Source organism: Macadamia integrifolia, chromosome 11, assembly GCF_013358625.1.
Source record: "Macadamia integrifolia cultivar HAES 741 chromosome 11, SCU_Mint_v3, whole genome shotgun sequence".
Classification (NCBI taxonomy): domain Eukaryota; kingdom Viridiplantae; phylum Streptophyta; class Magnoliopsida; order Proteales; family Proteaceae; genus Macadamia; species Macadamia integrifolia.
Genome location: NC_056567.1, coordinates 3,508,933 through 3,534,629, shown reverse-complemented (window position 1 = coordinate 3,534,629; position 25,697 = coordinate 3,508,933). Strand labels below are relative to the sequence as shown.

Sequence of the window (25,697 nt, the reverse complement as noted above, 5' to 3'; positions counted from 1 at the left end):
TGGACTTAAAAATGGGAATCATATAGGAACCCATCCACCCAGTAGCTTATGGGTGTGGTTCTAGATCTACCGATTATGTTATTGGTCTCTTAACAAGTTTCAGAACAGTTGGAACCGGAAAAAATCCACATTCTAACTGTATACACTATATAACTCTTAAGGTCATGAGAGCTAAGGTTAAGCCTTTAATTTTTTTAGAATTTCAATTTTGATTGGTAACTCTTGTCTCATATATTTTTTTACCGAAGATCAGCTGTTAATTATTTAAAGGTCCATTTGGGAATGCTAACTTAACAACACGCCTTTAAAGAATTCTAATTTACGAGGGTATTGGTGTTCCTACTTATTAATTTAATATAAAACAAGAGATAATATGGACTAGTTCTGTGATTTGAGAGGGGGAAATATGGGTCTGTCCAACAAAACCACAACACTCAAAATAATAATAATAATAATAATAATAATAATAATAATAATAATAATAGAGTGGTTTGGAAGGTTATTATTTATTTTTAGGTTGCTTGGAACCGATTAAGAACTGAAACCAATCAACCAATTGGTTAATGATCTTGGATCTTCTAATTTTAACCACTTAATGTTGGAACCATTAAAAAACCAGACCGATAACCTAGAACCGAACCAATTGACACCCTAAATAAATAGCCCTAAGTTGAAGACATAGGATCACCCATAGTACCCCTAGCCCTAGCACAAAATGTAATTTACATGGGGCTCATTAACTTTTCCTAAGGCTCCATTTGGCTGCAATGGAAATTTAAAGGGAAGGAAGTGAAATTTTCATACTTTAAAAAGAAATGCTTATAATCATTATCCTATATGATTAAATAAACTACTTAATTTTTTTAACCATATTTAATAATGCTATATTTTACATGTAATTTTTATTTTACATATTATAGCAAAGGTTTTTGTTGTAAAGTAAAGTGAAATTTTATAACCAAATATGGAATGATTTGAAGCTAATGTTAAAGTCACATGGGTAATGATTACATATATTTTTTTCTTAAGTATAAAAATTTCACTTTCTTTCCCTTCACTTCCCCTTACAACCAAACACAGCCTAAAGTATTGTTGACTCATGGGCTTCCTGATAAATTTGGGCCTCCATTTGCTCAATAGATACATTGGAGTAGTAGGATCACTTTTCTTCCTTAAAACCCCCAATGGTGAATAGTGAATTTTTTCATCCACATGATCTGACACTTTTATTGAATTAGATAAGAGTATTTTATACTATTAACTATAGGGGCGGGAATTGATGATGACATTCATTAGTATTGTGCAGATGACAGAATCTTTTCTAAAATGGTTTTTTGTTGGGCTGGGCCAATGTGTATCAACTTGAGCTGGGCCTGGCTTATGTGCAACAACCCTTACCGTAGCCCATGTAGCTTACGGCCCAAGATCGAACGGTCTTGATCGAGATGTTTGACTGAGGTAAGTGCTTAACTGGTAAGGGATTCTTCCAGAGAAGTGGCGAGCGAGAGACAGATATAGGCAAAGCGAGAGCTCGCGGCGAAAGAGAGAGAGAAGGGGAAAGGGTTATTTGCAGAGAGGAGTTTCTCAGCCATGTCTTCATTTTTGCAATCCTTCTTAAATCCAAGGAAGAATTGGCTCGCTGCACTACACATGAAAACGGTTTCCAATCGTCTGAGGAAATACGGTGAGGTTTTATTCATCGTCTTCTTCCTCAAAATCTCATTTGTTTTTCTCATTTTTAACGTTTTCAATCGTGGTTGAATCGATATTCTTTTGGATCTTATAGGTCTCAGATACGACGACCTGTATGATCCACTGGAAGATCTGGACATCAAGGAAGCACTGGCACGTCTTCCTCGTGAAATTGTCGATGCGAGGAATGCTCGCCTCAAGCGCGCCATTGATCTCTCCATGAAACACGAATACCTTCCTGAAGATATGCAGGTCTATCCTTCTTCTTGTTATCTTTTTGGATCTCAAATTTTGTTTTATTTTCCGTCTTTTTATTATGTTAGCTTATGTTTTCGGTTCGATGGATCAGTGTGGATCTTGTTATTCTTTTCTTAATTTGTTCTGTCAGTGTCGTTCGATTCGGTCATAGTTGTCGTATTGTTGAGAGTTGAGATGAGACCTCCCTTTTTTAAGAATGCAACTTTGAATCAACAATTGTCAGAAAATGTAAAATTCACAACTTTTTTTTTTGTGGATTTGAGGGACAAACGGTGGTCCATGGATTAATTCTTCTTGTAGTTACACTGGTTTTGAATAGAGAGTCCATTATGTGCTCTTTTCAAACACGGCGTTTGAGCTCTGTAAATAAGATTGATTTCATATGTCCCCATTTGGATTCGAGCCTTACAAAGGTTGACTTCAGTACCATCACATTCCGATACTATCACAGGCTTGTTGCACTTTCCTTTCCAGTCATGTTAATTTATATTTGTTCATTGAGAGGTGTTGGGGAAAGGGGATTATATTTTCTTAGGATTTTCCAAGGAACGGCAACTTCTCTATGTTTTTGAATGTTCAATCATTCTTCAATCATTCTCTATTGCTGGTGTCTATGAAACTAACTGTAACATATAATAGAGATAAACTAAGACCCGATGAAATATCCATTACTCTTTGAAATTTTGCTACCTTCTTGGTATGCAAATCTAATTCTGGTTTTGTTGAGCTTATAATTGATTTACTAAAATTTTTAGATCCCTTAATTTTTTGAATTTTTGACGAAATGTTATATATCCTTGGAGCTATTCTGCTCCATTGCTTTTTGTTGAACTCTAAGCATAAAATAATTTTTAAGAGCCTAACACTTGTAATCAGGAAGAATAATTATACCCTTCTATTAGGAGTTCTTTATGTAATGAACATACATATATATGTATTCCAAACACTTATACACTCTATTTTACTACTCTGCTTTTATGTAGTTGAGTGAAACCTGTTATAATTTTCTGAAAAGGGGAGAGAGTCATATATGTGTATCTGACACTTGAGTTTGGGTTGCAGTTAGCAATCCCACAATGAATTTGCTTACCTTTTGATTTCTTATTCCCTAACATGGTCAGCAATAACCATATTCTTATTATCCCTTACCTACGAGCATCTTCCTGCAATGAAATTTCGTATTGAAACTGGTATAGTACATTATCCCATTTTGTTATTGTTTATATGATTATTTCACAGGAAGGTCTAAAATTCTTCGTGGAATTGTTAATGTGCAGTTCCTGCAAATCTTACTTTATATTTTCATTCTTTACAGGCAGTTCAGACCCCATTTAGGTACTATCTTCAAGATATGCTGGCAGTTGTAAGTGGTCCTTTTAATGAAACTTCACTTCTGCCCTTTTTTTTTTCCTTTGAATAAATGCCTTGTTTTTTCCGGTTTTGAGATGTGAACTGCATTTACTGTTGCTACTGATTTTCTTTTTCCTTGCGTAAAAGTTGATTGTGGAGGAAAAGTTTTGTCATTTAATACTTTGTTTATGTATTTGTCTTTTAAGACAAAGATACCATACTTTACATGTGAACTACACTTATTTGATGACCATCAACGGAGACGTGTTATATATTGCAGTGGCTCTTGAGGTCTAAGTAAGAGAGATAAAGTGATGTAGAGATTTTTTGTTGCCTTACGTAAGAAATGAGAACGTATCAAGGTTCAAGAACTCGTTTCATTTCAGTGGTTTCAAAACCACCGAAATTTCTCTGAAACTCTACAGATTATTCCATGTGTTTCGCCTGGCCATTTGGGGGGTGGGGCTAATGGCTAAAGTGGCTGGAATTAGTGAAATGAACGAAATGAAATGACCAAGATGGCAGAATTTTTGACAAAATAGTGTATTTTTTGGGGCCAAAATGAATGAAATTTGAAAACGGAATGTCCGAAATATGACTGAAATTATGTACTTCTGTTTCGTATGCTATTTCGTTTCAGTAAAAAAAATGCCGAAATATCCAAGATTTCGGCTAGATATCGCCAAGTTTTTGAACCATGCAAATGATTAAGATATAAGGAATACAAGAAAAGGAGTCACAAAACCTATGAACTTGCAAGAATGTAGTGCCTTAAATTAACTGTCAAATAATGTCCATTTTAGTTGCTGTGGAGAGTCATGAAAGTAAGGATTAGGAATAAATTTACTCCCTTCAAGAAATTTCCTTTTCTTTTTATTTGTTCTCATTTTCTTGTTTTCCTAGTGTAAGATAAGAAAATTGCAGAGCAGATAGATCTACCAATCATATATTTGAATGCCATGTCACCTGATGTATGGATATTGGAGTCACTTTTCTGAGTTCTAATATGTCCTCTTGAAATGGCCTTTCTTTCTTTACAGTTTTGTCTCTATATGGTCTTCAAATTTTCCAGGGGAAAATTGTTATATGCTTGAGCAGTTTTTCGGGTTTAGTGGTCATGACATTATAAATGAACAACTTTCATGAACATGACTAATGAATTGGTGAAGTTCATATTGTGTCGGGAATTGGGATGAACACTATTTATGAAGCTTTAGAATTAGTGCCATCTTGATGTAGGTTCCAGCGTACTTGGAAAAAAGGCAACAGTATTGTATATTCAGATTGGATTTCTCACTTTTGAGCACAGAATACCATACATGAATCATATCCTTGCCGTACTTAGTTAACATAATGATATTTCTAGCTCAAATAGAGTTATTGGTTCATCATCGGATTTCAATAAAAAAAAGTGCTGCAATGACATGAACAGTTGCATAATGTCTATACAAGTATTCCCGGTTAGGCTCTGGCTGATAGGCTAGCAGTAAATACTAGGCATCTTGCTTGGGAAAGGCTACATTGTGTACCGGACCAATGATTTGAGCGTTGCACCCGCCCCAGGTTTTTTTCCTTTAAGTGTGGAAACCCCAAATAAATGTTAATCCCAAAATCATACTAGTAACCCATGGCAAGATTAAGAGTAATAGCTGATTACAGGTTGCGGGGATAAAAAAAGAACACTCCGAAAACAGAGCTCAACCAGTGAGTGTTTTCAGCAATAAAGCAATATTATATCCTAGTCTGTTAGGCTTTCTTTATCGGCAGCAAACCCTCTCATTCACTGACTAATAGTGGAATATAAACACCAAGCACAGAAATTCGAAACTCACCAGTACAGTTTGCTATGGACACACCAAGTAAGATAGAAGAGTAACCTGTACTCTATAAATTTCGTTCAGAATCCCACTGATCCCAAGGATTCCCACCCTTCACCAAATGTTACAGCAGCCTCATTGAGGAGACAACAATTACATATTGATAAAATCTTGGGGGAACCTTGGCTATTACAAATATTTAAATATAACTAAATAGAAACTAAATTTAAGAGCTAATAAAGAACTTAAAAACAAACAAATAACTAGCCGTTTCTACAAGATATGAACCATATATTGCAAACCCAAGGTGGTAGCGCAGTTGTTGAGCAACGAATTTGGTACGAGTCGTAAACTCGGACGTCCTAAGTTCAACTCCCCCACTAGATACACCTTGTGCCACTCACACGGGGGTGTTTAGTGCTCTTCACTGCTTTCAGTGAAAGTTCAATGGTTCTCATTGAACCCCAGTATGAACTGGTCCATGCGGTTGTGGGGTCAGTATTGGCCCACGGGACTAGTCAGGCATACCTGTCGTTAGCCCAAAAAAAAAAAACCCCATATATTGTCATGGTGTCCTTTAAAAGCAGGACATGTAGTTATTTAGCCAATCATCTAGGTATGGCTTAGCAAAACTTGGGGACATCCAGATTAATCCAAAGTGTCCCTTTACTATTCAATGGTCAGATGGCCATGTTATCCCATACATTTCTCAAATGAATGAGATGTCTACCGTTTGGTCCACCTGCAAAATCTTTTCCTGATATAAATCCTTCCGACTATTTGACATGCCTGTGTGTGAAGACCTCCATATGGTTATGCTTTTATCTTACTCATATATCCTTTGCATCATATCTCATGCACTCTCTCTTACTTCACACGCATCTATCCATGGACGGAGATTGACATTGCCATTTTCATGTTTACTTCCCATAATCATGGTCTTCTAGATTTATGTAGATTAGCATTTGGTTTTCCATAGCAAAAATTTTGCTGGAAGATATTGGTATGATCATTTAAATTGAATGGTCAGAATGCAAAATTTTACTGTCCTTGGTTGCAATGAACATTCAGTGGTGCCGCTGCTTTATTTGTTCCCCTTTTTATCAATTTCTGTAAATATTACTGCCATGAAGTGTTGAAGCTTCCAATTGTAATCCATAGACCTACATCTGCACTCATGAGTAAAGACTGTGATGCTTGATTTAGTACATGTTTGTTCTACATTGCAATGATCAAGGTGCCTAAGCCTGCAGTGAGCAGTTAATTGAATATCTGCCCTCTTCATGATACAACTATACATTTTTGTAACAGCCGAGGCTTTCATTTATATCACACGTATAAAAAAGGGGTTAATCTAATCATTTGAAAAGGAATGTCTAGATTTCCTCTCCTAAGCGCTCAAGGACAAGTATTGATAATTGAGATGAAATATGTGCTATTTCCACCTATTGCAGGTGAAGAAAGAGAGAGCAGAACGCGAGGCATTGGGAGCATTGCCCCTCTATCAGCGTACCATCCCCTAATTGTATTTAAGTTGCAGCTGTTGATCAGAACATCCAAGGAAATAAGGATAATATTTCTGGCAGAAGCTTCAGTGGACGACTCTGCAAGCTAAGAAATTGGTTCGTCTTAATTTTTCTCAGAAGAAAACTATATGGCTTTTGTTTATTTCCTTTGATGTTTGTCAGACGTGGTTTGCTTTGCTCATCACTGTTGGCATATCTTGGTAGGCTTTCAACTACTAATAATGTACATCTGGCATTTGTTAACTTTGCTGTTTAATCAACTTGTGCAAGTCATATTTGTTTGGGCTAGATTCGGATATTTTCAAATTAAACGTTCTTGGATTGTGGACATGGTTTTAGCCCAGATCTGGATCCTCTTCAAGCACTCTTTTTTCTAACTAGACACATGCACATAGCCTAAAACCTAGGGTTGTATAGAATCAGTTGATCGGCATCATACAACAGTATGCACGTGTCTGATTTGAGGGAGGAGGGAGGGAGTCGATGGAGAGGATTCCAATCTGGTATAGACCAATATTGAAATGTAACTCATTCACAACCCTAGGGTGGATCCTATTGCTGATTTATTAAAAATCTCCATTATATGGTCTATCACGATAAAAAAATTAAAAATTAACAAATAAATTCGTATTATTTTCCTGTTGATATGGTCAAGCTGGTCTAGCAAACTGTTTCCATTTATACGATCCAATTTGCTAATAAGATCACCTTGAAAGTGGTTCCCAAGGTGCTGCAATGTTGGTAACAAGCCCGAAGAAAAGATGCCCTTGGGCTACCCGATCAGGAATTCAGGACTGCTTTTTCAATGGGTGGTCCCCTCACCATCAGCTTTTGGTGGGCCTTTAATTAATTATTTTGTTGCACTTTTTTTTTTTTTTTTTTTTATTCTTAATGATCTGAAAATGGACTTTGTTCTTTTAACCCATGGAGGAGAATTTTTTCATCCATCAGATTTGACATTTTGATTGGACCAGAGAAAGTTGGACCTTCAACGATAGCGGGTGGGAGTTATGATACTTGTGAATACCTAGGGATGTGTGTCTAAGCCTTCTTAGTTCTTGGATGAATCGTTGGAGGGTCATTGATGTTGGAGAAGATTTCAATCTTAAGAGTTATTGATACCTAATTGATATGCTGTATCGGTGGTATTGATTAAAAAAAAATGTTTTTCTTCACAATTTCAATTGATTTGGACTCGATATGATATGATTTGTATTGATATTGACGGTGATTGATGTTGGTGCCCATATCATGCAATTTATGTGGATTGAATCTTTATGGCGCAACAGTGTGTTTGCATGCATTAAACGGTCGAAAATGCTTAGGCATGGAGCCCAAGGCATTTTTATAGGCATTGGATGCGTGAAGACGTCCAGGTGCACCATAGAGGATCTAAATCCGATTGATGTTGGTACCAATATCATGGATTCATACCCCATATACCAGATATTGGTGGTTAAATTATGGTTAAATTAAGGCATTGAGTTCTTTGTTCGAGAGCATGACTAATGCTTTTTGAGTTTAAAACATCTCCCACAATTGGGGCAGATTTGTTATTTCATAGGGGAAGTAGAGACATAGGAAGGTGCCAGCAGATTGTTTTACCAAATCTGATTCAATTCCTCAAACTATGCTCAGATGGACAAATAGCATTATCCTATACTTATGTAAGCAAAAAGTAAAAGAGCGTGAATAAGATAAGAGAGAGGATTTCCCACGACTCTACCATGTGAGGGAATCAATGTATCACTGTGCACAGTCAGTGTATCAATGTGCAAGGCAATGAAAGATCGCGCGAATCCCATCACACCCGCCATGCCTAGGCAGACACGGTTTTTTTCTCCAAATAATTAATACAAAACGCATTTTTTTTTTTTTTTTTTTAGAGCCCATGGATTTAGTCCACAGTTTTGGCATCGATATTTTTTATGCTTATACCAAGTCACGTGAAAGTAAAGTCTCCCACGAGGACCACGACACCACTTTCCACCGTCATTCCTGCCTCTCTGCTTTATATAGATTTTCTTCATTAAATCCAGACCGTTCAATGGAACTGCGGGCATACATAATCTGATGATCCTTGCATCCAATCCATTGAAAAGTAAACGATTGATCAACCGGACGACCCATGGTAGAAGTCAAACACCAATAAATAAAAAATAAAACCCTCTCCTGTCGTAGGATGGGTTGGATCTGGATCCTCTCTTGAGATCTAGTCTATAGCTATTTGGGTGATATACATGTGTCCAAGCACTTATACATCGACTGTGTTTTTATCAATCAAAACAAAGGCGTTCATGATGACCATCCAAATAATAGGCAGACCTGAACAATTAGGCTGCATTTGGTAATTTTCTGAAAAAATATTTTCTGAAGTTTTTTCTTTTTATAGGAACGAAAAATGGAATAAAGTATTTGATGTATTTATGGTGTGTTTCATTTTTTTTTTTTTTAAATGTGATGAAAAAAGCAAAAAAATTGAGAAATTACAGAACGTCAAAAGATAGTCCATTGTTTCAGTTTTATTAAAAAATATATATATATATTTTAACACAAAAATTAAAATTTTCATTTTCAACACGAAACCTCATTTTTAAAAGATAAACATTACCAAACGCAATCTTAGTGCTCGGGAGAAGGGTCAGATTCCCAAACGCATACATCAGGGAGTGATACACAATGCATGGGACCACCGATCACGTTGTGATTTTAAGGAAGAAAAACTCAGGAAGTTTCTCATTCATCTATAATCATCGTCCATTTGGAATCGTAGATGGTGACATTAGGGTTTTGTTTCCTTATTAGCTTTTAGGGAAAGGCAAGTTGCTGGCCGGTCCCGTGGGTTGAAGCGTTGAAATCGGCTCTTTACACACTCCATGTGTCCACTTGTCACATGTTCTGATGTGAGGATAAGGGCAGAAAACGATGATTGATGTGACACGTGTCGTTTTGTTAGGTATTCTAGATCTCCATGCATCCCTCCAAAGCCTTTCAGTACCTTGCACATAAAACGTGTGCTGTGCGCCCCTGTCACACCCAAAATATCCCCATTTCTTAATATCTTTCTTTTTTCTTCCTGACTAAACTAACCTTCACATTCAGTAAAATGCTTTTTATGTTTACTAGGACAAAAAATGGATGTTGAAATTTCTTCTTTCTATGTCCTCATCCAAGGAACCACACATAGTGGGTGACAATTAGTTGTCAAATTTCTTTGTGCATTTGCCATTGTATTAGGGTTTTTTTTTTGGGTTGAACCATTGTATTAGGGTGATGTAAGCTGGCCTCTCTTCATATGCCAAGTGGAAAAATATTAGGGTTATATAAGAAGACCTCTCTAGATGTGAAGTGGTAAATATTAGGATAATGTAAGGACTTTTTATTTCTGTCGAAAAGGAATATCTTTATAAGTGAGTCATTTCATTATTTCATTTTTTTTTTAGTGTTATGCAAAGGTGAATTATTATTGTCAGAGTAGTCTATTATTTTTTTTTAATATCACAATATATTTATTATGTGATTTACCTATTTCAAATGTTGGATAGAGAGAATATGTTTTGGATTAGCCATATGTCAAATTTCAAAGTCTAATTTGATCAAGTACCTCTATATCCACTCACATCTCATGTATGCCTAAGTATGTGTATAATAATTTAGACATTGTAGTGCACTCTCCTAACTTTCAATGGGAACAAAAGATTTAGAATAATAAAAAAATATATAAAAATAAATGACTCCAATTTATATTATAATTTTTAAAAACATTGCCTTCCACTATTAAATGGATAACATTTATAAACTTCATTTAAGAACTTTTTATTGAATGGTCAAAAGTACATTAATAAAGGTGAAAATTTTCTTCCATCCTTAACCACAAGTTTTCATAAGTTGAAGGAATCTCACAATTCGGATGCCATAATAATTTGTCTCGTTTTATACTAATAAACTACCTTTCCCACTACCTTAGGAGGAATATTATATTCTATAAATAAAGAGATTCTTTGCTCATTACAAGTGAAAAAAATAAAATTGATCCATTACAGAAACAAAAATAAATTATTAATAACCCAATGAGTTATCTTCTGAACTTTTATTCATTTAATCTTATTTCTATCAATAGTTTATGGCCTTATGCTTTATCATGAAGTAAAGAATAATTTTTATGATGTCCCGATTTGACCGTAAGTCTCGTCTTTCTCCAAATAAAGGTAACAAATCAAAGATCTAAGGTTTTATGGCTACAATATATATGACTTAAAGCTATGATAGATCTATAATGTGGATTAGAGAATCTGTATAAAGAATAGCTTGTGGTGAATCCATAAATTTTAGTTAAACATCATGTCACACCATAATTCGATATTATCATACAAAGAAAAAATAGACTTATCCTCGTGAATTAAGGGTGTCAAAAATGAGATTAAACTGATTGAATCAACCGAAATAGATCAGTTGATAAAATCAATCAATCGATCCAAATATATCCGACCAAACCTAATTAATATAGAAAAGAAAAAAAAAATCTCTTGATTTTTTTCTTAAAATGAAATTTCTAGATCTATTTATTTATTTATTTATAATTTTTTTTCTAGATCTAACTAAAGAGAATTACAAATCAAATAAATTTACAAAATTTGAGTAATATAAGACTGAACCAACCATTATAGACATTACACGTGAAGGCCCCACCCCAGTCCTATTCTAGCCAGGAAAGGACAGAAAAAAAGGGTACTATGGACAATTGGCCATATCTCTATCTCTAACGTCTTATCTATAAGTTTCTCTTTCCGGCCCCACCAAACCTTAAAAAAGCGTAAAGACCGGGAATTGACGGTAAACGAACCGGAATTAATCCGTTGAAGACGTGGAGACGTGTCAGTTACAACCTCCACGTGTACAATCTTATCCGTTTCTACTTTTCCACCTTTTTAATGAAACTGAAATAAAAGCCTCCTTTTCCTTCCCTTCTCACCCACTCCAACTAATCCATCTTTTTAGATTCCAAATCTCCAAACCCTCTAATGGCGACCTCTGCTGCTCTCCTTTCCTTTCGACCTACCGGAATCCGATCTTCCGGCGACAGAAAACCTGAGAATAATCGCCGGAAAGTCTCTTCCGTCAACTGGTGGACACCTCTTTTCGGCTGGGGCTCTGATCCCGACTACATTGACGGCAAAAACACCACAACTAACGGCGACATCATCGATCTTTCTGGCTGTGCAAACATGAGGGACGGATCTGTGTCCTTTCCGGAGAGAACGGCGGCTGGTTCTAGATCGCGATTCGCTCCAGGTTCTTTCACGGAGGAGAAGGCGAAACAGCTTCGGTTGATGACCGTGGAGACCGAAAACTTCCACGACATCATGTACCACTCAGCCATCGCGTCTCGTCTCGCTTCGGACTTTCCGAACCGATCTTCTCAGTAGCGTTACTGCTGTCATGGTTCCCGGCGCCGGCTGATTTTGGTTTTCCGGCGATTTAGGGTTTAGTATGACTCTATAAGGGTGAAAGGTAGGATTTTTTTAACTTTTGCTCCTGCAAATCCGTCGACTTTACTCCTTTGGAGATTTGGAACTTCGAATTTCCTTTCCTTTTTTTTTTTGTGTGTGTGTGTGTGTCTGCCAATTAAAGTGATGGCTGATGACGATGATGATCTTGATTGTGTACAATATTATAATCTAAGACTCGAACTTGTTTGAGGAAATCTACCTTTTGGGGTTTGCTTGAATTATTGCCTCTCTTTTTTTCATAATTTGTGTGAAAATAATTGTGTATACACTTGCCTTTGACTATTCTGTTGCATTAATGGTGATTTGATTCAGATTCAATGAATTAAAAGAGTCAAGTGGTGTATAAAGATATATGAATAGTTGATCTGAAATATTTAGTGAAATTTCAGAATATTTTATATTTAAGTCACACAAAGAAAAGATTTTTCTCCCATTTTTATTTTGTAATTGGAATAAAGTTTTCTGAAGGGGGACATTGGGGCCACTATGTCCCACCTAGAAAACACTGGTCATTCATAATTTTATGACTATTTATTTATTTTTTTTCGTAAGGTAATTTTATGACTTTAGATGTCTCATGATAGTTGTAATACAAATAATACTGAAATAAGATTCAATATTTTATGATTTAAAAATAGGTGTAAAATTATAGATTAATTTTTTCTTAATCATGGAGAAGGAAGAATATCTTCACCATTGGTGAGATTTGACTTTGTCATCATAAACTCCCATCTTCTCTAGTATGGATCGAAAATATCTATATCTTTGATTATCAAAGAATTAGATCTTTACGGTGAATAAATTCTCTCTCGACCATGGGTGGAAAGAAACTGTCTCCTAAAATTATTAATGATTTTTTTTTTTATATAATTTTTACTGCTGTAAAAGATTACATGAGAGTTTAACATTAAATTAAAAAAAACAAAAGGCTTAGATCATAGAAGGATTAGTATAAACAATTGGAGAAAGTTTTCCTTCAAAAGGATGATTAAAGCTCCCCGTTATATGACAGTTCAAATGGGACTTTAGTTTGTACCCAAAAAAAAAAAAGGATTTTTGTCATTGTGATTGAAATGGTATTTGTATCTTTGATGTGGACTTTTACCAAAAAAGAAAATTTTTGATGTGGCCTGCCATTTGGACTTTATGATTTTTCCACTCTTAATCCATGTAGTGGATATCTTTTGATTTTTTTTTTATAGAATAGGATGTAAATTGAGATTTTAATCAATTATTAAATGTAATTTAAGTGTATTATCGTTTTTTTAAATTGTTAATGATTTACTATAATATATTAAAAATTTTTAAATCTAAGTTGGTACATACATTATACTGCTTAACGTCCGATTAGGAGAAGCTAACATGAGAATGACTCATCCCTTAAATTCGTAGATCAAGGTACAAAGATCCGTGAGGCCCAGTGAAATGTTGTAGCTTAAGATATTGTCTCTTCACCTTGGTGAAGGGAAATTTAGATCCTACATGTCATACTTTTGTTTTCTGTTTTCAATAATGGGATTTTCAAAAGGATAATTTACAGTGTCATCTCCTGGAGAATGTCAGTATTATAGGAATATCCCATCTCCACTAATCACTGTTATGGAATATTTTTTATATGTAGATGTCAGTTATTATATTTTTTTTAACATATCAAAATGCCCTTATTAAATATGAAATACCTAAAATACCCATCTAATAACTCCCCATTCCCACACTATCTTAACCTTCAGCATTGATCTTCTTTGGTTTCATCAAATTGGGATTTATTTAAGTAACAGAGACTATGGAGAGAGATCAGAAAGAAGAGAGCTTCCAAACTAGAATTTGGAGCACCAACAGCATTTGAACTCCATTCTGGGTAGAACCTGGGAAGAAGGGGTTCCAACTCTGCCACTGGTCACGCAATTCCTGCATTTCATTTTGATCCAAACTCGTCGAAACTGGACGAAATGGATTAAAACTGGAATAGGCTCGAGCCTCCGAATCCAGCGTCGACCCCACCTGCTGTGGACCCGATTGTCTCCTCACCTGTACTAGTTGAGGTTTCGAACGACGCGATGATGGTGGCACCGATGGCTTCCCAGAAGCGATGCGAGACATGGAAGGGGACGCAAAACTGGTATCATTTCGAGGAATATTTCAGTGGTGGGTTATTAGCGGTAGAGGGTCTCTTGGATCGTTTCCCCTCCCGGCGACCACATCCGACGGGAACATTTCGGAGGGTTCCTCCCCGAGTCCAGTATCTTCTACAAGTCTTGCAGAAATAAACAAGTCTTGCAGAAATAACGAGGCTGAGAGAGACTGTAATTGTTGTAGTAACAGAACTTAGTATTGAGAGATTCACAACGAGGACAATTCTGAGGCTGCTGTGGTGGTTGTTGATTTTCTGTAGTAGCTGATGATGGTTTCATCCTCTGATCTTGCTGTTGCCGATCACTCATACCACCTACTCCTCCACCCTATTGCTGCATCTCTCTCTCTCTCTCTCTCTCTCTCTCTCTCTCCTTTAGGGCTCTATTAATAGGTGTGTGGGTGTGGTGGTGCATGCAGATTTTGATCTTGGGGATACGGGATTTCTGGAGGAAGTGGCCTTTGCGGTTTCAGGGTTTAAAGAGAGAGAGTGTGTAACCCAATGCGTCTACCTTATACTCCCCAGTTGAGCATCTATGCGAAGAAGAAAACAACGGCGATCGTTACGTGAGTCCAGAAATTAGATTCCATCCACACCTCCCCCTTACCCCATGGTCCTTAGCCTTAACCCTTCTCTTTCCACGAGTAAGGGAAAAGGGGGTAACTAATAAAGATGAAACTATCTATTCTATCCAAGAAGACTCGTGGCGTTGTTGCCAGAGTTCTGTAATCTACCATCATCGGCGACATATCTGCCTTAAGAGTCATGAAATCGAACTGTCAGATAAATATGTGCCTTAGACTTCAATCACGGGCTCTGGAAGAGAGGGTGGTACAGTTGGACAAGGTGAAGACGGAGGCTTGAAGACGATGAAGCTGTTTTAGTCAAAAGGGTACAATAGTTATTTCAATTTCTCGCTTAACAGTGATTGATGGTAAAGTGTCTGAGTCTAATTTGGTGAAAAAGAAGAGGTGTTCTTATAATATTGACATTCTCTAGGGGGTGACAATGTAAATTACCTTCTCAAAATGGACTTTCATCTTGTCCTGAAATTTCAAATACTTTGGAAAGAAACTGCCCAATTTCCTTTTATTGAAATTCCAAAATCAGAGTATTCCAATACTATCCAAAATATTATGAAAGTTTAACCCCACCTCTATATGATATAATTCATATGAGGCTTCGGCATTGTGATTGGATGGTATTTGAATCTCTGGTTTAGACTGCAATTTGGGCAATAAGTTACCCCTCAAGGCCTCAACCTCCCTCGGCATGCTATCTTAGTTGGCACTAAATAAATTCCCAACTGTTCAGATTTGATGCGAACATCCAATTCCAGCTAGGGTTGATTCAACAGAAATTCGGTAAGGGTTTAGAAATCAGTATCAATTTGGCTGTATACAATATGCATGACCAATATGGGTAATATTTGGATCTGGATCCTCTCTAGTAAGCATCCGATTGTTAGCAGCACCAAGACACACACCCTTATCCGTCAGATGCACTGAATTGTATGTAGTTCCAAAATATTTAGGGACTAAGGCTGTATTTGGTAATCAAGAAAAGAAAAGAAAAGAATAAAGAATCTAGAAAAGAGAAGAAAAGAAATGAGAAGAAAATAGAAAAAGTATTTGTGTTTGGCTACCATTAGAAGAGAAGAGAATAAAAGAAAATAAAAGTTTTTATATTTTCTTTTGTTTTCTTGTTTTTTTGGCAAGATTATTTGTTTGGTAGCAAAAGAAAATTTCACCATTTCCAAGGTGAATTTAGAAATTCAAAAAATGAATCTTCTCTTGGTTAAGACATGTCAAGCATAAAGAGAATTTCTTAAACCAAAAAAAAAAAACAATTTTTATACTTTTTTTCTTTTCTTCTCTTGGCTACCAAACACAGCCTAAGCGTTTTTTTTTGAGGGGGTAATATTTGGATCCAAACCCATCGGATGGTTGGTAGCACCAAGGCACATAGCCCTTGCAATCGTGAAGAGGATGTGGTTTTGAAATATTTAGGGATTAAGGTTTTTCCTCGAGGGGGTAATATTTGGATGGGGCACCTCTACATTCGGCAAACGTGGCAACACACATGCTCATGTGTTGCAGTTCGTGCCAACTGCTCTATGCAGTCAAATATGCACTGCCACCTCTGCCACGTTCTAGAAGATCTAGATCCAATATTTATATCGAATCCTTTCCAACATGCATTGGATGGTTGGCAGCACCAGGGCACACACTTCTGCCATCGGATGCATGCAGAAGAAGATGTGGTTCCTGAATATTTAGGGACTAAGGGTTTTGATTCAAAGGAAGGCAACGGAAAATTGTATGTGCACTAATAACTAAGGATGTGAATTTGAAACCGAAACCGTTTACCAAAATCGAATTGAATTGTTTACACCGAAACCATATTGTTTATCAAATGGTTCGATTTTGATTTTAAAATTGAGACCGTGATTCGGTTTTGGTTTTAAAGTTTAAAATGTTGGTTAACCATTTAAATAAACCAAATTGATTAACATATACGTAGTAAGTTTAAATCATTCAACATAAGTTTACATACATTTCAATAATAAAAAAAAAAGTTTATATTAAACAATTATTAAAAAATATATATAATAATAAACAATTCAATTTAATATTATAATTTACATCCATTTCACAAAAATTTCAAAGACAAAAAATTTCTTTGGACCGTTTAAGTGAAAACCATTTATGAATGGTTTCAATTATATAATATAAGAAACTATTTATTAAATGGTTTGATTTTTTATTTTAACTAAAAAATCTTGCACCAGATCAAATCGAACTGTCTACACTAAAACCGAATCGATTAAAACCTTATTAATAACTCGTCACATATTTCTCACTGTTAACTCAGTTGGCAAGAATCAGCAGTTAAGATTTCATTTAGGTAAAATATCAGAGAGCGATTTTTCCTTCAGCCCAGTGAAGAGATTCGCCACAACAAAGAGAGAATCTTTTATTCCATGGATTCTAGTAGTTGGATAGGACTCTTGAAATAATCTCTGGAGCATTTCGAACTTCATAAAATAAGAGGGACAAACGGAATACTAACACCCCAATGGCTAGATCAATCTATCAACCACAATGTGATCTTATGATTGGACTCTTAAGCAGGTGAATTCATCAAATGTTGTGGTTTAAAGATATTCTCTCTTCATCTTGGGTGAGGGAAATGTTGTAAACACCCTTTTTCCCCTAGATCAAACTAATTTGCAATCCAAACCATTTCTCCTACTGAATCGGAATGGATTCTAAGATCCCTTTAGAGAGCAGAATGGGTTCTTAGGAGCCCTTGTAAAAGGGAAAATTTGATGGTGATGAGTTCATAATGGTGTCCTTGAAATAAGCTAATGAAGTGAGACCCATATACTTCCACTATCAATTCCCATTCCAAGTGTTAAGGATAAAAGAAAAGCATATAAGTTCAGGGCAGATACCAAACCACAAGAAGTAGATCTAAGGCGCATGCATCAAAAGTTCGCCCTTACTCTTGCTTCACCTCCACCATAGCTGTTAGTTCTGTAATCAAAACCAAAGAACACAAGTAGCCTCTCTTGCTCTTTTCTTCTCATTCATGATATGAACAGGGGAGGGGAAGCTGGCGCCTATCTATCGGTGATAATTAGGCCCTAGCCGACCTGCCAAGTGGCAATTATGCCCTCATGTTGAGATGGTAAAAGTATTTCCACTCTCCCTAAAAGATATGATTCAAACAAAGGGGATTAAAAATGGATTCTCCACCAGCTCTCAGCTTGTTTATTTGCACTCAACATCATTAATGTCACCTCTCAAAGTGTGTAAGAAAATCAACAAATAACTGGATAACAAGAGCAACAACATGTTACCAACATCAGTCCATATACACAGAGACAAGGCATTAGGAGAAGTGCTTTCCTTTCCTCTAATCGCCAAGACTCATACAACTCAGTACGGAAAAACCTTAATCAAACAATGTAGGAATGGAAAGAAAGAATTTAACTATTGACAAAGTTGACTCCACCACCCCCTCTACCCCCCAAAAAATTAAGTGAATTTTAACCAAGATTAGTTTCTTCCCTGGCTCCCTAAAATCATAAAAACTAGAGCAGATACATAAAAATCCAAATGCAGCACCGGTCCAAAGGAAGCAGAAACAAATCTAATAGTAGAGATTGGGATATCTGTTGGCAGTGGGGCAGTTGGTTCTGCTGATAATGGTATAAGAATTTGGGTAGCAACAAGTGGTTCATCCAGTTTACATCTCCTTCTAGGTTACTCACCTTTCAATATACCTATGTATTTTTTGAATCAAACTATCAACCAAGAAATTTCATCTATTTCTCAATGATGAAACATATCTTTCATCAAACCATGAGTAGATCTAGTTATAGAAAATAGGAGCTTCCACATGAGTTTAGCTTGGAAATTCCAATTGAAAGTTGATTTGCACCAAAACCCAGGTAATTATCCCAAAAGGTTTCCCTCTTTCTTATATAAGAAGAACCAGTAGTACCTCCTTATGCATACAAACCAACCCCATTGCAATTTTTAAACAACCTAATTGTCATCCCAATTTGTTACAAGTTCACAACTATTAGCAGCCGGGGAAAAGAATCTTATCACAACCTGTCTACTCTAGATCATACCTTCTGTCCAAAGAAAAGATGCTATCCATCTCTTTGCCCTTTCAAGGCTTTCATTTGCACCAAATACCACACTACCAACAAATCCCAAAACAGGTACTATTTGCATATGAATAAACTGCAAACCATCTCCTTCGAGTCTTTCCTTATTTTGTCACATGTTTGACTTTCTTAAGTTTCCCTAAACGCACTAGTTCTTATATTTGTTCTTCATGATGTTCTCCATCTATTTCAACAATCATTGCTTGTTTCTTAATTTTCCAACCTGTTACTCCACTAAATCACTCCTGTGATGCATTAGGCATAATGAGCCAGAATGTGATCCCAGTCATTGGAATTATGTCCTGCTGTGCCTGATACCACAACAACCAATTCAGGCGCCATCTGAGTAAACTTTAACTGCAACCATAACAAAGTTCATAGTGGAAGACCCTAATCATCAATATCTCCAAATGAATTTCAGAGCTCCTATATATTTTGGGGTTAGTTCTTTGAAAAACTACCATTGCAAGCCAAATTTTATATTACATTATCACTAGTCACCAGAAGTGAGAAACTAATTAACTTATCAATAGCAATTTTTCAATTTTTGTCACCATATATTGTTGTTTGGGCCTCTCCCACAATTGAATCTAAAACAAACTGCAGAAAAAATAATATTCCGCCATAAATGGGCAAATAGTATTAAAACAAGTTTGTTACAAGCAACCGAACCTTCCCATCATGGGGAAAACCCAAAGAGATTTGATATAGTAGCATATGCAAACCAAGAAGTTGTAGAAGACTCTAAAGAAATGGATTCCTCTTCCGCACTCATCGTGTTCACTTGCTCTCAATGTCATACAAGTCAGTTCTGAAAGTGTAAAGGAATGCAACAGATAACATAATAACAATAGCACTGTCATTTTACCTCCAATTCACACAAATTATGAATGATTAACAATTCTAAGAACCAGCTCAAAAAAGTCCCTTTTATTTATTTTTGCTAAAAAAGGGTATCCAAGCCTTTGGCCTGACTAGTCCCACCGGTCTATACTGACCCCACAACCGCATGGACCGGGTCATACCGGGGTTAAATGAAAACCACTCAATTTTCACTGAAAGTAGTGAAGAGCACTAAACACCCTTCTATGAGTGGCCTCAAGGAGTTAAACTCAGAACCACATGCTTCCTGAGGCGAAGGTCCCTTGCCAAATCGGCCACCCCCTTGGGGTTGGCAAACTCACATATTGTTGGAATGGAAAGTAACAGAATTTCATGATCGGAAAAATCAATTTCACCCCCCCCCCTCCTTCTCTTTACTGACTGCATCTCAGTCAATTTTAAAAACTATTTGCATCTAAACTTGTAGATGACAAGCTTCTTTCCTGCCTCCATAAAAAAAGGAAATAAATTTTCAAAGTGCAGTGCAGGAAACAGAATCAGGTCTAAAAGATTGGGTGGTAGGGTTAGCAAAGAGATTGAACTAAAAACATTTTCAAATTTAATTTCCAGACTCAAGCCATGATCCAGTTTGAGACAACATGCCCGAGGTACGCCATTCCTCTTGTCTCTCTCATCCTATTTAAGGCTTTGTTTCATGCAATTCTCTATCTCCTTGTCACTGTTTCTCTCCTTTCTAAAATAACCTGATTCCTTTTATGAAGCTTCACCTCAATCATGATGGAGAGAGACCATGGCTGAAGAGGTAACTAAAAAAAAAAAAACTACTTGCCCCCACCCCCCCCCAAAAAAAAAAAAAAAAAGATTTTCTGCCGGGACATCAGAACACATCTCATTTTAGTCACACTATGATAGATAATGACATGGTAAAATTTGAGGAAAGAGAGATACCGCAAAGTGATTGTTTTAGATATTTGGGATCAATTGTAAGTAAACAAAGTGACATAGAGGACTATGGTTCGTAGAGAATTAAAGCGGGATGGATGAAGTGGAGAGGTGTGACCGGAGTATTGTTATGTCCGAGTATCCCTTTAAAGCTTAAAGGAGAGTTCTATAAGACTATTGTACAATCGGCTATGATTTTGGGGGCAGAATGTTGGGCTATTACACAAAATCAAGACTCAATGCTAAACTAAAGCGATGGAGATCAGCCTTGGAATCAAGTGACCTTAATATAAGTAGATCGAAGACAAAATATGTGATATGTAACTTTAGTCACTCTACAATAGATAATGACGCGGTGACTATTGAAGAGAGGTAAAGCAAAGTAACTATTTCAGATATTTGGGATCTATCATTAATAAAGAAGGCAATATAGAGGATGATGTATCACATAGGATTAAAGTGGGATAGACAAAGTGGAGGAGTGCGTCTGGAGTCCTGTGTGACAAGTGTTTCCCAAATAAAACTTAAGGGAAAATTCTATCAAACAGTTGTGCGCCAAGCTATAATGTACGGGTCGGAATGTTGGGCCGTTAAGAAGCAGCAAATTGATAAGCTAGGGGAAGTGGAAATGAGAATGCGTTTGAGGTGGTTTGGTCATGTTCAATGAAGGCCATGGGATGCACCAGTAAGGAGGAGTGATCTGATTCAGATAGAAGGTCCCGAAAGAGCTAGAGGCAAGCCAAAAATGACCATAGGAGAGGTTGTGAGGAAAGACATGCACAAATTAAGTCTTGTCCCAAGTATGGTCTTGAATATAACAGATTAGAGGGCTAGGATCCAGGTAGCGGACCCACTTTAGCGGTGTTCTACTTCGTTAGTGATTACTAATCTGTTTCCATTAACACCTTTTTTTCCTTGGCTTTGCTTGGATCCATGTAGCCGACCTCATTAAGTTGGGATAAGGCTTTGTTGTTGTTGTTGTATACTACGAAGCTATGTGTGGTAGAGATGAGGATGAGATGAGGATGTTAAGATCGTGTGAAAAACTAGGAAGGATAAAGTAAAATACGGAATAAACGTATTAACGCTGATTCGGGAGATGATCAATGATAAGCTCCGAGAAAGTCGTTTGAGGTGGTATGGTCATGTTCAACGAAGGCCTAGTGATGTAGATGGATCGAGCCACCCAAAGAACCAGCCCATACCTGGCCTATTCTGGGCCAGCTTTGCAGCCAAATTTCCAGCCCTATAGGGGCCATCAAATCAGTCCCTATGCAGCCCATATCACTATCAGCCTCAGCTGGAGCCTAGAAGCTTCCCTGTTTGGCACCATCGATCCAGCTGTCCAGCACCCCAAGTTCCAATTTTGTTTCCATTCTTGGATCCCTCCACAGCAAGGCACTCTCTTTCATCAAACAACATCTTTTCTTAGCGAAGTTTTGTCCCATGAAAATCTTCTAGAAGTCCCATACAGCTGCCCACAACTTTGGGGAGAAAGAAGCTTCAAGAGTGGAGCCCAAACAACCATCGATCTCAGCTAATAGACTAGGGTTTGTTTCTTTTTATGTCAAGTTTGTTTCTAATTTTTGTGTCCTAGGTTAGTTTCTTTTTATGAGTCAAAGTCAATATCTTGTTAGTTTCTAATTTGGTTAAAACTTGATTAGCAAGTTAGGCACAAATTAGAAAGTCTTATTTCAGTCCATTAGTGCCCTTTCTGTAATTTTTTTATGTCCAATTTATGTAAGGCTATTTAAAGCCAATGATTATAATGAAGAAGAAGATTGAAGTATATGAATTAGAGTGTTTACTCATGCTGAGATAGCTGTTACCTGAGAAGGTGAGATGCCCAAAAGCAGAGGGATAAGATACCCATTCCCTAACACTTCTTCCACCCTTCTCAACCCCTCCATTGAATTCCCTTTTCTTTTTTCTTATTTCCCCTTTATCCTACTGATTTGAGAGTTTTTTGAGTGTTATTTGAAGACTCTTGAAGACCTGAAGTTCAGATTGACGACCACCCAAATACCACCAGTTCGATTTCAGCTTTCAAGGTTTTGGAGCCCTGATCGATCCCCACTGGATCTCCCCAACAGAAGGCCTGACCAAAAGGCCCTTTTAGGGTTTTGATCTAGGTCCAAGGAAGGACCTTCGACCAATAGGCCAGCCCCATTGAAGGCCACCTGAAGGAGCCACAGCCCTCCCTTGAATTTCTGCTGAAACCCTTATCCAGCTAGGGTTTGACTGTTGTGTTGTTTCCCATCTTCAAGTTTTCTTTCAGCCATCTTTTGAGAGGGTGTATCTAGGGTTATTATCATGTGTCTAAGGGCCTGATTTGAGGCCCAAAAGACCATGTCAGTTCTCTGTCCTTCATCAGTTCAGCCCTATTTCCTGAATTATGAGTTATCTTGTGGTCCTTTGACCGGGGAATCAGATCTGAGTTTTGGTTCGGAGTTGAATAACCAGGGATGTTTACCTAGTGTAAAATCAAACTTACATCAAAGTAAGAAGAAGTGATATGATTCCAATTGAAGGAGCTAAAAGAGCTAGGGGCAGGCCTAAAATGACCATAAGAGAAGGTAAGAGGAATGGCATGCGTAGTTGGGGTCTTGTACCAAGTATGACGGTGGATAAAGAATATTGGAGAGCAAGGATCCCTTTCGACGACCCCATTTAACTGAGATTCTCCTGTCTTCTTGGGTTGTCCTCTTACCTCTTACTTTTTATCTTTCATTTTTTATCTCGTATTCTTCATCTTTCCTTTCATCTTTTCCCATTTTCATTCATCATCTCATTTCTTATCCCTCTTTTCCCATTCCTTCATCCCCCTTTTCTGTTTAGACCTTAGTTTGTACCTAATTTGTTTGGTTTGGATCAATGAAACCGACCCCAAAAGGTTGGGATAAGGCTGAGTTTTTTGTTGTACATCAGAACACATCTCATGTTTTCAATTAAACACATTCCCATTGATTAAAGAACAAAAATTGCTACAAATAAAATATCAAGAACAAGGTATCACAGAAAGGGGGGAAAAAACACCATTAATAACATTTTCCTCCCGTTCATTTAAACATATAAACAACAATCGGATGAATACTAAGTCAAGCAGGTAAGAGCAATTCACCATATTAAAATTTAAAATAAAATAAAAAAATTAAGGAACAGAAGAAAAAAACAAGACGACACTGCTTTCAACAACAAAGAAAACAATAACGAGTCCAACAAAGTAACAAGCAAACCAAAAATTCAAGTGGAACCCAAGATGCAAAAGGATACACCAAGTAAGATCCATGAAGAAAACCGCCCGCCAAGACACCAACGAACAATCGATCCCTCAATACTGGGTTCTTCCGCAAACCGATTCTTACTGTCAGGATAGGGACCAAATCCAAATATTACGATGCAACATATTACATTTGGGATGTTTGAAAACACCCATTATTTTTCAATGGAATCAAACACTCACAGCACCAGAAATCCTAGTAGACAAACCCAATAGAGAAAGAATTGAGAGAAGGCAAAGGCGAAAAGAGAGGATAAGGAAACTTACTGAGCGGAAGAATAGGAGCGTACATAAGAGGTACCAAGAACTTGAAAGGAGGGCCCTTCTTTTGTCTCGTCACAGCGACCTCGCTACAACAACAACAACAATCGATTTTCATGGAAATTATTGAGAGGAAATCTGAAAAATCAAAGGCGCAGCAAACAAAATATGATTAATTAAAAACTTACCCACTGGAAGGATTGGACGGTGGCGCCATGGCATAGCAAAACAAAGGCTCTTGCAGGACTTCTTGGATGCAATTGGATTTCCAGGGCCGCGGTATTGGTTTGATTCTTAGATGGAGAAGCCGCCCATAGAGTTCAGAAAGGTTGTGTTTGTAAATAAAGCAAAGTTCAGGGTCATGAGTCATGACTAAACAGCACAATTTCATTTTTCAGACCAGACCAATTTTTTATTTTTTATTTTTATTTATTGGGGTCACATGTGGGCTGGTGTTAGGGGTGTCAATCGGTCGGTCCGGCTAGGTTTCGGTTCGGGTTGAGTCGGTTTCGGTGTGGGAAAGCTGAAACCAAAACCGAACCAATAAGGAAATTCCGGTTTCGGTTTGATTTCGATTTCGGTGCGGTTTGGTTTCGGTTTGTCTACGGTTTCTTAAATCGATTTGTAACCGGGTTGGTTTTGGTTTTTGGTCCAGTTTGGCTTCGTCTTTCCAAACAAATGTATACAAAACTATGCAAATTTTGATTTTTTTTAATGAATTTTGGAGTGTTTCGGTTTCTTACCGGTTTGGTTTCAGTTTCGGTCCGAGTTTTGAGCCGGTTTCGGTTTGGTTTTTGGTTCATCCGGTTTTTGGTGCGGTTCGGTTTGGTTTTGGGGTTGCAATATTCCAAACCGAACCGAACCAATAAGGCTTCGGTTCGGTTCGATCCATGTTGTTATCGGTTTGGTCCGTCCGATTTTACCGGTTTGGTTTAGGAATTGACACCCCTAGCTGGGGTGATGACCATAAACTCCAAAAAAGCCCAAGTCTAAGCTTCAAATCAATCCACAATTACACATTAGAAAGTTTTTTTTTTTTATCATAGGTGAAGTGGTTAGGACGAATTAGGGATTATGTGAATAGGTGCACAATTTCAGGCTCAGTTTCTCATTTATGCATCTGCGATTTAAGTGGAGACCATGGTGGTGGATCGCTGCATTAATCTCCTTGAGGATTTGTCGAGGTGCGCGTAAGTTACCCTGGACACCTTGGTTAATAAAAAAAAAAAAAGGGAAAAATAATTTAAGTATCGAGGTCTCAGTATTCTGTCTGTCACCACCTATTGTATGAAGTCCAAAATACCTTTTCCACTATTGTAGAGTCCCATTCAAGGATCAGAAGCTTCAGACTCCATAACTTAAGAGATTACGTCTTCGCTTTGGGATACCAAAACAAGCTAGAA

The 25,697-nt window shown here is 37.1% G+C and overlaps 3 protein-coding genes across 3 annotated transcripts; 2 read left to right on the top strand and 1 right to left on the bottom strand.

Annotated features, from left to right (window-relative positions):
• The first annotated feature begins 1,479 nt into the window (after window positions 1–1,479).
• Window positions 1,480–6,971, top strand: LOC122094373 (cytochrome b-c1 complex subunit 7-2, mitochondrial-like). Its single transcript, XM_042665148.1, has 4 exons — window positions 1,480–1,684; window positions 1,787–1,944; window positions 3,266–3,313; window positions 6,572–6,971. The coding sequence occupies exons 1-4, from the start codon at window positions 1,591–1,593 to the stop codon at window positions 6,638–6,640; spliced, it is 369 nt and encodes a 122-aa protein (XP_042521082.1). The 5' UTR covers window positions 1,480–1,590; the 3' UTR covers window positions 6,641–6,971.
• Window positions 6,972–11,598: 4,627 nt separating this feature from the next.
• Window positions 11,599–12,371, top strand: LOC122092790. Its single transcript, XM_042663085.1, has one exon. It carries the CDS (start codon window positions 11,665–11,667, stop codon window positions 12,067–12,069), a length of 405 nt encoding a protein of 134 aa, XP_042519019.1. The 5' UTR covers window positions 11,599–11,664; the 3' UTR covers window positions 12,070–12,371.
• A 7,104-nt stretch (window positions 12,372–19,475) lies between these two features.
• LOC122092855 lies at window positions 19,476–24,636 on the bottom strand. Its single transcript, XM_042663152.1, has 4 exons — window positions 24,483–24,636; window positions 24,301–24,383; window positions 24,027–24,117; window positions 19,476–19,779 (listed from the first exon to the last, which is right to left on the bottom strand). Exons 1-4 carry the CDS (start codon window positions 24,509–24,511, stop codon window positions 19,749–19,751), a joined length of 234 nt encoding a protein of 77 aa, XP_042519086.1. The 5' UTR covers window positions 24,512–24,636; the 3' UTR covers window positions 19,476–19,748.
• Between the last annotated feature and the right edge of the window lie 1,061 nt (window positions 24,637–25,697).

Excerpts from the sequence above, each read along its gene's own strand:
- LOC122092855 (XM_042663152.1), bottom strand. The coding sequence starts at position 24,511 with ATGGCGCCACCGTCCAATCCTTCCAGTGG. Across the intron at positions 24,384-24,482 it reads CCGTCCAATCCTTCCAGTGG|CGAGGTCGCTGTGACGAGAC; the intron begins GTAAGTTTTTAA and ends TTGTTGTTGTAG. Across the intron at positions 24,118-24,300 it reads CGCTCCTATTCTTCCGCTCA|TAAGAATCGGTTTGCGGAAG; the intron begins GTAAGTTTCCTT and ends CTATCCTGACAG.
- LOC122092790 (XM_042663085.1), top strand. The coding sequence starts at position 11,665 with ATGGCGACCTCTGCTGCTCTCCTTTCCTTTCGACCTACCGGAATCCGA.
- LOC122094373 (XM_042665148.1), top strand. The coding sequence starts at position 1,591 with ATGTCTTCATTTTTGCAATCCTTCTTAAATCCAAGGAAGAATTGGCTC. Across the intron at positions 1,685-1,786 it reads CAATCGTCTGAGGAAATACG|GTCTCAGATACGACGACCTG; the intron begins GTGAGGTTTTAT and ends TGGATCTTATAG. Across the intron at positions 3,314-6,571 it reads TTCAAGATATGCTGGCAGTT|GTGAAGAAAGAGAGAGCAGA; the intron begins GTAAGTGGTCCT and ends CACCTATTGCAG.